A 10,442-nucleotide genomic window follows, 5' to 3' on the forward strand; every position below is an offset into this window, starting at 1 on the left:
GGTGCTGCAGGAAGTAGGGGTGCTGAGGGTGCTGCAGGAAGTAGGGCTGCTGAGGGTGCTGCAGGAAGTAGGGGTGCTGAGGGTGCTGCAGGAAGTAGGGGTGCTGAGGGTGCTGCAGCACCCCCTGACTAATGAAAAATAAATAAAAAAAGTGTATTAAAAAAAGGCCTTTATTACACCTGTATGAGCGGAGAAATACTCCTCAGCACCCCCCTCCTCCCCCTCAACAAAAATTATCTGCAGCACCTACCCTAAACCCTAGCCCTAAAAACAAGTAGAATTATTAGCAAAATTTTACATCAAAAAAATGTATTAGTTATTGTGAAAGGAGACTAAACATTTATTTCATTATCCAAGTATCAGATCATAGTCATCATGTTGCATGGTTACAACATCAATATTATTATTATTATTATTATTATTATTATTACTACTATTATCTGTTAGCTGATTGCAGTAATGGATAACAGTTTACAGTTGCACAACAAAGCTTCTTTTTTAATCACCTATGTAAATATGTTTGCAGTCACACTTTTGTCAAGGTAACAACTGGTGATTAAGAACGATAGGACAGTCATTTGCAGTCAAATAAATATGTTTTTTTCTGGTGCTCCTAAATTTTGTCTGGTGCTCCATACTTTTTGAAATTAGGAGCACCTGTGCTACCAATTAAAAAAAGGTGCGCAAGCCAATCGTTGCAGCTGGTTCAACCTACACCCCGCCCATTTATTGTCAGACAGCTGAACTAGCCAATTTAGTTATTTAGAGCACACAGCCCTTCACACTGTCTGACTGACATGAGAGTGATGCGTGCTGGCATCTGAAAAATACTTTTTTTCTGATCACGGTAATTACAAAAAATACTTTGTATCATAATCGTATTCGGAAAGTTCTCCATATCCGTTACGATACTCGTTTTGTCTGAGTACTAGGCACACCCCGAGTTCTGAGGTCGATAGACACTGTGGGACTTTGAGTCTCTTAGAACAAGGGGGATCTTTTCATGTTCATGAGGGGCATCGCTTAACATGCTGACCAATACGCTCGCGTTGCAAAATAAAATGTACACATACATGTTATTCAATAATTTCATCCAAACTGTTCGCGCGCGTCAACGAGCGTCTGCGTAGCCAGGCGCTAAAATAGAACTTGGTTCTATTTTTTATGCTTGACGCACTGCAAGTCCCGCCTCTCCCATCTCCTCATTGATTTTTAGAAGCATATACCCAAGTGGGTGATTGAAAGATGAACTGAGGTCCACACTCCAGTCCTGTTGGTGGTGGTAATGCACCTTAAAGTTGGTTGCCAACCGCCATATAAAGTCTGAAGGAGGAGAGATTACTAGAAACTAACTAGGTTTCTCCTTTTATCTGTGGATTAATTGTCGGAGTAGAGAACACATGATTTTGTGTGACTCAAAATAGGTCAGAATTCTACAAAGATCCAGAAAAAAAGGAGCATATGCATTTCAGGTAAAATAACAACCCAATGTTTATATCCCAGGACAAATTAGCTAGCAACAGCAAGCTAGCTAGCTAAATGGCCATGAATGTTTCATATGTTTTGACCTGTCCCCAAATGTATATAGTTGGTTCAGAGTTCATGTGGATATTTCAACTTGCGTGTCCTGATTGTGTCTGGTGTGGATGGACAAAATAAACATGCGCGCGATGGCGGACGCACGCACGCGCGTGCCTGGTCTAGACAGCATGTAAATCTTATGTTCAGCTGTTTGATTCCTAATGCAGCAACTTGAGCGAAATGAATGAAAAGTGCTTTCACACAAGAGCAAACACACACACACACACACACAAACACACACACAGGAACACACACGCACAAGTACAATAGTGAAGTACCATCGGAGGTAGTAAGAAAAACACAAGCTTTAAAATACATATATTTTTATTTCTTCAAATAACTCAAGATTCAAGCAAATCCCTGATAAATGTCAGATGTTCCTACAGTAGCATACGTAATGTTTTCCTCTCAAATTATATTTACAAGTATGTTTATCATATTTATATTCATAATATAATAAAGTTAGTCAATTTAAAGTTATATAATAATAATAATAATATATTATTATTATTATTATATGAAATAAGTCTTAGCCCTGAGACAACAAACAAGGGAACTGTGATTTTTTGGTTAAACGTTTTGAAAGCTAACTAGATTCTAACTTCAGATTTGTACACGTATCTCGAACTTCAGACAAATCACATGCATGGAAGCAATTTTCCAGTTAAAGTTGGGGGGGCAAATAGATATTCCTGGTACAGGAACACATTGTTGGCCTAGCCCAACTCTTCTCAATGTTCAATCATAGAGTCCTACTGGCTTTTCCTGAGAAACCAGGGCATAGAACCTTCACAGCCCACGAGAGTTGAGCATTCATCCAGTCATGACTAGCACTTAATCTGTGGATTTCTCCCCTGTCAATGCATAGATATACATATTTATATACAACGCCGTTTACATTTTAGTCATTTAGCAGATGCTCTTATCCAGAGCGACTTACAGTTAGTGAGTGCATACATTATTTTTTATTATTTTTATATATATTTTTATACTGGCCCCCATGGGAATCGAACCCACAACCCTGGAGTTGCAAACACCATGCTCAACCAACTGAGCTACATCCCTGCCGGCCATTCCCTCCCATACCCTGGACGACGCCGGGCCAATTGTGCGCTGCCCCATGGGTCTCCCGGTTGCGGCCGGCTACGACAGAGCCTGGATTCGAACCAGGATCTCTAGTGACACAGCTTAGACCACTGCGCCACTCGGGAGGCCTTTATAATAGTGTTTACAAATAGAACTAGATGCTGGATTGGAAAGTCCACCTGCTTGGAAATTTTGTGATCGACTTCAAGTAAATCTCTGTCACATTTAGTTAGAAATGTCCATAGAGACATTGATCTCATGAAATATTTGACCCAAAAAAGTTAGCACCTCTGCCTTTAGGGGGGGGTTGAAAAAAACCTGGCCTCTATCACATTCAATTAATGGAACACAATCAAGAACGAGATCCCAACCATATTCCCAAACTAGTAAATGTATCATACCGTGCTCCATTGTGGCCAATGGCTAGGGTTAGCACTGCAGTCTACATACACTAATCTTCTGGTGCAAGCTGTATGTAAACAGAGGCCTGTATTTATCCATTAATCATTTAAAAAATGTTTTATCCACAACATGAATTTGTTATATTCTACTCTTACGACCCCTGTTGGCCAGGAGGGCACTACTACATCATGAGAAACATCTGGGAGTAGCTGCAATCTGAATTGACAATACAAATCTTGGTAGTCACCTTTTACCCTCCTATTTGCTTGGAAGCTCAGGGAACTTTCGACCCATATTACTAAAATCAATGGCAACTGACCCGGTCCAGTGAAGGATACCTCATCTCTCTGTCTCCTGCTGCTCTCCTCCCTTGTGTAAAATAATGCATTTTGTTCAATTATTTCTGTGTGTAATGTTTCACAAGAATTTGACAGAACATGAGCGAATCAGTTGATGTATTGGTGCCATGTATTGGTGTATATACTGGTGTTTATATGTGCCAGCTTTGGCTGCTCACAGCAACGTGCATGTGCCAGACTTCCCCTCCCCGTCACCACCCCCAGCAGACTCTTTCCTGTTGGGGTCGTTCAGCTCGTCAAACAGGTTCGTATCGATCATCTCCTGTTGCCATGGAATGGCCACGGCTCCCGTGCCAATCTCCTTGAAGAACTTCTCGTCATTGGCGTCGAACACAATGCCCTTGATCTCGGAGAACTCAGCAATGTCGCCAGTGTCCTTGGCATAGACCACGTTGGGCTTGGGCACCCAAGGGGGGTCGATCAAACCAGCCTCCAGACGAGGAAAGTTGATGGCCTTGAACCATTCGTGCTTACGGGGGTCCTCACCTCCTCCCCTGTGGAGGAAAGTTTTTTGACACATCCGTATGAGCATCATACTGGCAGGTGAAGGCTAACTAGCTAACTAGGCTAACAGTTAATTATTATTGCAGTTAACTCAGCAATAAATACAGTTGAACAAACAAACTCAAATACTGTGTTCTGAAAAATGTATTAAACCAGTTGTTTGCGGAGTACATTGGATACTATTGATACTGCCTTGATCAACTGTAATGTAGGTAGTTGACTGACAACTGAGTTGAAAATCTATGTTGCATCAGCATGCTCGCATGTTAGCCAACAACAGGTTTGGGGTCAATTCCATTATAATTCCTGTCAATTCAGGAAGTACACTAACATTCACATTCCAATTCTCTGCAATGCTTTTCAATTAGGAAAATGTGGAATTGGAATTTGGTTTACTTTCTGAATTGACTGTAATTGAAAAGGAATTGACCCCAACCCTGGTCATCAAGCTAGCAAAATGCTATTATCAAATCAAATCAAACTGTATTTGTTGCATGTGCCGAATACAACAGGTGTAGACCTTACAGTGAAATGCTTACTTACAAACCCTTAACCAACAATGCAGTTTTAAGAAAAATAAGTGTTAAGTAAAAAATAGATAACTACAAAATACGGTACAGAGTCAATGTGCGGGGGCACAGGTTAGTCGAGGTAATTGAGGTATTATGGCAGCTATGGTGAGCTACCTGACTTGAAAGGGCTGTTTCTTCATAAATGACAGCATCAGTAGAGAATAGAGAATTGCTATTATTGCGTATATTATATTATTAATGGTAGCCTGGATGGACTGATGCTCTTACTTGCAGCCCAGACGTTCGTCGATATTCTTCTTGAGGAACTCCTGGATGATGGCCTTGGTGGGCGCGTCGAAGTTCTTGTGCTCCCATGGCGGTTCCTCTTTGCAGATGCGACGCTGCACCTCCTCCTTCTCCACCTTCTGCTTCCCGGATTCGGGACCCTTGAACGGAGTGTAGGCGGCCACCATCTCGTAAATACTGCAGCCCAGCGCCCACCAGTCCACTGATGTCCTGTAGGGAACTTCGTTCAGGATCTCAGGGGCCATGTACGCTCCGGTTCCAGCCTGGGACGGTGTAGGGGAGGCAGAAGAGAGATTCAGGAAGAATGGAAGAAAGATGGAGACAATTAGAGGACAACTCATCATTCTACAGTATGTTTGAAATATCAGCTCATTTGTTCCTGTCATGATATCAGATCCATCACATGGTATGGGTAACATGGTTTTAGAAGTGATACTAACCATCACTACAGTTCCTTCTCTACTGTATCTGTTTCCTGTTTCCCAAAAGTCAAAATGTATCTTAAAGCATGACAGATAATGAGAGCATGCCGATGCCAGTTATAATGGGTTATCGGGAAGCTGATGCACATGATGAGGAAGGAACAGCCTGAGTGATATTCTACTTGCCAGGGGTCTATACCATGAGATATGATTAGACAGAAATTATGTTTTAGTGTTAGTTTGGCACATTTTCTACTAGCCTGGTCTGAGAAGTGCTAGCCTTGGGCTAGCGAAGATGAGACCAGGTGAGACCTAGTGAGGATGAGACCAGGTGAGACCTAGGGAGGATGAGACCAGGAACATGAGGTTAGGCAGGATCTTAGGAATGACTAGAGAGCGACAGAGAGAGAGGGACAGGGAGGGCTTATATAAAACAGGAACTATGAACACAGCCATTTGCTGTTTTATATAAGCCCTCTTCTTCCTGTCTCTCTCTAGTTCCTCCTATGGTCCTTCCTGACTTCAGCCATAGCTTGGGACAAGTAGCTTAATGCTAATCTCTCTCTACCTGTCAAGAGTCATGTGTGCATCCATGGTGACGGATCTCTCCTTCTGCTTACATAAAGGATGTCAATCCATGGACTCTAGTGAGCAACCACATGCAGCATATACTGTAAGCTACACACACACACACACACACACACACACACACACACACACACACACACACACACACACACACACACACACATCTATATGCATAACCATGCACAAACATTGCATTACAAATGTGCATAGCGATACATCCTGGAGATCCCTGTGGTCCTGTATTCTAGAGGATGACACTAACACAGCACTATACATTAGATCTTTAGCATGATTTCAAGGGCTTTTCACCTTGGCTGACTGGTATCAGGTGTCTATTTAAGCAATAAGGCCAGAGGGGGTGTGGTATATGGCCAATATACCACGGCTAAGATCTGTTCTTAGGTGCCTATTAGCATTTATCCTACATGAGCTAAAGCAGGACTGCTTGCCAGATTTATCCTTGTACACAGAAATGGACGTGGCACTCCCATCTTTCGGTTGACTTTTGACCCGCGCTTAAATGCTAACCACATTGAAAACACCTCTCCAAAAGAGGACAGCTATGGACTACTCCCTGTGACTGGTCAAATCAAAGCTCTCCAAACACCTGATTGGTCCAGCATGGACGCAGTAAGGACATTGGCCAAACAGCTGGTGCAAACTTTGACCTCTAATTCCGTAGATCTAAGGCCTCATGAATACACTGCATTGGCAAAAATTGTAACTAGACCCCCAAAAGGATGCCACTATACAGACATTCATTAATACACACAAACTGTGCCTAAGGTTAACCTGGTTTTGCTAGTCTGATCAGGGGACTGATTTGTGTAATGCCTGCTAAGTAAGAGGCTTAGAAAGCCAAAGCCAGCCATGCCTAAGTCCAGGCTCCCCGGTCTGCCGAGGAGGACAAGAGAAGAGCTCTGGATAATGAGCTTACTGGGCTTCTATAGAGCCTGCATCTTACTCTTCATTGACCTGTAGAGATGCCCCAATCTGCAAAACTCTGTGACAAATCATTTTACAGGAAAGCTAATGGTAGACTGGTTCACAGGATTTATAGACATACACACAGCATCTTAAGAACAGGTAAAAGTCTTCCCAAGATGCATTTTTCATCAAGTATCAGTCAAACACCCAGGTAACAACACAATTAGCACAATTAACACAATTAGCCTTGTCTTCCCTGAATGAAATGGTTGACTTAACCAAGGGAGATGCTTCTAAAGTATCTGTTTCTCTGGTTTGTTGACTTGCAAACTCCTGTCCTGTGTCTTTTGATTGGTCAGATTTGGTTTTGATGACCAATTGTTTTTATCCTGGTTGGGCAAAACAGACACCCCACATAGAGACCTTAGAATAGTCCCGTGTAGCTCAGTTGGTAGAGCATGGCGCTTGCAACAGCAGGGTTGTGGGTCCGGTTCCCACTGGGGACCAGGTATGAAGAAAAAAAATGTATGCACTCACTAACTGTAAGTCGCTCTGGATAAGAGCGTCTGCTAAATGACTGAAATGTAAATGTAGAGTGTTCTACGGTCTCAAGAGGCTATCTTTATATAGCACAAAGATGCTGTTCCCATGAGTTTAGGCAGTCTCCAAGGAGTTCAGGGGCTGGACATAATAATCTCCTTGTCACTGTAGAGATCAAGAGGACACCTCTGACACACCCAACCCAACCCCCAACTCTACTTACAACGCAGTCACTCAGCCCCCAAAATGGTCGTCCTATAATTGTCTGGGCTAAAATAACCACCCACTAAGGATCAAATCGGTTATATCAAGGATGGGCAACTGGCAATTTCCAAAGATAAATAACTTATTTGGGGGGGGGGGTTCAGTCGGGAGTTAGAATAGTAGAATACACTAAATGCAATTTTGACATTTGGTTGTGCATCAGCAGTTTCTCTATTGTTATGTCACTGATAGTCACACAATTAGCGTATGTAAGGCAAAACATTTTTAGATTGCTAAGTTAGTCTAGCCAGCTATCTTGTAGTAATCATGGTCGAATTACCGACCGGGGGGCCCCCATTGATTCTGTTAGTCAGTCTCTCTCAGATATCATATTAAAAACAGCAAACATTTCCCTCCACCCTATGGCAAAATGAGTAGAATTGCAGGAAATGTGTTATAAAATTGCAAAATCTTCTCTACAGGAAAGATGTATTTTTCTCTCTGTTGTCAAGAGGGGGGCCGCTAAAATGTTTTGCTCGCAAGGTGAGGGGGCCCCCCGACCAAATTTCACTTAAGGCTCCAAAAAGGCTAGGGCATGCTCTGACTGCATGTGTGGGTACTGATGTGGGTACGCAGACCCAGGACCCACTGCGGCCCCTCATGATGAGTTCAGATTTTTCGTGGTCCCCACCCCCATCAAAGTTGCCCATCCCTGGTGTAGATCAATGATTTATATATACACTAGATGACTGACGGGGGCACTGTTTTAAAGCCACCACGCCTCCATCTTGCCCATCCCTGGGTTATATAATGGAGGCAGAGACTCCTCTTGGACAGATCCTGAACAATCCAGTAACCATCCAAATTGTCACGCTATGTTGAAAAGGTCAACGCTGCAAGCTTGCTATCAGATCGTAATCATAAAGGAACCTTTCACGTCATCAACTCTCTGTCTTCATTGTCATGACATCATCATCATCTCTTCATACTCATTCTCCACCATCCCTACTGCTCCCGACTTTCGATAGTTTCCCAAAGCCACAGTCAACTACAAGTTCTTGAAAACCCAACTTCAACAGGCTTACCTTCTGGGAGATTGTCTTTCCAGCAGGCAGCTCCACAGCCAGACCCAGATCAGAGAGTCGGCACTGGCCAAAGCTGTCCAGCAGCACGTTCTCGGGCTTCATGTCACGGTATATGATATCCATTTCATGCAGGTGAAGAATGCCTGTGCAGATCTGCGCTGTGTAGTAGATGATGCGTGGCATCTCGATACCTTTGGTCTTCTCACTGACGTAATAGATGTGGTACCTGAGGTCTCCGCCGTTCATCAGGGTCATGACGAGGCACAGGTGGGTCTTGGTGTCGTAGGCGTAGGCCAGGTTGACAAGGAACAGGCTGTTGACCTTTTCCAGGATTTGCTTCTCCAGCAGGGCCATCTTCTCACCATGTTTCTTCTTCAGGCGCTTCTTGCACAGCTTCTTGCAGGCGTACATCTGGCCTGTGTTCTTCACCTGTACGGCACACACCTGGACAGAGGGAGACCGTGGGTTAAAAGGACTCCTGAATACCTCAGCAAAGTTCCCTGAGGGTTGTATAAATGGAACCTCATGACACTCAGATTTGATACTGACACAGTGCTTTCATTGACAATATTCATCTTGCAGAACAACTCGATAATTATACAAGCTTGAAAGTATGCATAGAGTAGTAAAGATGTGATGAAACTGATTCTGTGCTTAAGAACCGCGGGTCATCTCTTGTGGGGGATTAGCGAGAGATTAGCTCTTTGCAAGTTAACTGAGGTGTACTTTGTACTGATAGACACTGCATCAGTGAAACTATAGGAACGACAACATGGGATTAATCATTGATTCTGTGCATAATTTTTTCTTTTGTGAATTGTCCTGTTGCCACAATTCTTTTTTTTTACATTCATTAAAGAGATAATATTGCAGATACATATTACTGACACGTAGTCATTTTGCCGGTATTGCAAAGACATGATGCTGCTGTATTGGTTTCTGAATGCTTACCTCTCCGAAACCTCCCTTGCCCAGAGTTCTGAACTCATAAAAGGTTTTATCACTGATGGGCTGCTTCTCGTACTCCTTCCACTGCAGGAATTTGTCAAAGAAGGGGCTAGTTTGGTAGTCCGTGAAGGGCTTGTCTTTCAGAAACTCTCGTGTAGCTTCCTTCACCTTGACGTTCATCACTTCGTCAAAGTCCTTGTCTGTCACTGCCTTACACTTGTCGGCTACCTCCCCGGTGAGGTAAGTCAGAAAGTTCTTGGAGTCGGCCTTGCAAAACTTTGTCATCATGTTCGCCCTCTGCTTTTCCTTATCAGCGCCTTCCGCCAGATCCCAGTCATTCAGCTCGTCCAGGTACTCAGCGGCATTGATGTACTCTGGGGTAGCAGCCAGGAACTGCCGGAAAAACTTCTTGCCGATTGGCTGCCTCTCACAGAGCGACTCAAAGTTCTTATCAATGGTGGTCCGGATGGCGGCACACTGCTCGGCCGGGGGCAGTGACAAACTCCGGCGACGCTTCTTCATCTCCTTGTCATCGCCACCCTGGGCTTTCAGGTAGGCCGTGTTGGCCACCAGGTTATCCAATCCCCCCATGTCACACATCTTGGTGGCTTCGTCTGGTCTGTCCCCCCCCTACGTGACTGGGTTCTTCAGCAGTTCCTTAGGATCCCTTGCTTCGTGCAGTGTGTTTCTGTGTGAATGTGCAACTCGCTCCAAAGCCAGGGCGCGAATGAGCGACAACACCACACGTACCTGCAGACCTAAGACACACCCAGTAATTACTCCTTTAGAATTAAATACCTGGGAGGGATTTTGGCTTAAGGATCTTTGTGTGGTCTATTTACAGATGTTGTTCAAGGAAAGGGAATTGTAAGAAGGTTCTCTCCTAAGAGGCTTTATGGCTCTCCAAATTTGGCCCGGTGTCAACCTGTGACTATTGGAGGCCCATTGGGTTCTGTTGACTAAACACTTAGGTTGAGA

The 10,442-nt window shown here is 43.8% G+C and overlaps 1 protein-coding gene across 1 annotated transcript; it reads right to left on the reverse strand.

The window, feature by feature from the left end:
- Positions 1-2,723: 2,723 nt before the first annotated feature.
- On the reverse strand, positions 2,724-10,197 carry LOC121580623 (rhodopsin kinase grk7a-like). The gene is made up of 4 exons (XM_041895595.2): positions 9,468-10,197; positions 8,517-8,960; positions 4,733-5,013; positions 2,724-3,922 (listed from the first exon to the last, which is right to left on the reverse strand). The coding sequence occupies exons 1-4, from the start codon at positions 10,062-10,064 to the stop codon at positions 3,583-3,585; spliced, it is 1,662 nt and encodes a 553-aa protein (XP_041751529.1). The 5' UTR covers positions 10,065-10,197; the 3' UTR covers positions 2,724-3,582.
- Between the last annotated feature and the right edge of the window lie 245 nt (positions 10,198-10,442).

This window comes from Coregonus clupeaformis, chromosome 14, assembly GCF_020615455.1.
Source record: "Coregonus clupeaformis isolate EN_2021a chromosome 14, ASM2061545v1, whole genome shotgun sequence".
Classification (NCBI taxonomy): Eukaryota; Metazoa; Chordata; class Actinopteri; order Salmoniformes; family Salmonidae; genus Coregonus; species Coregonus clupeaformis.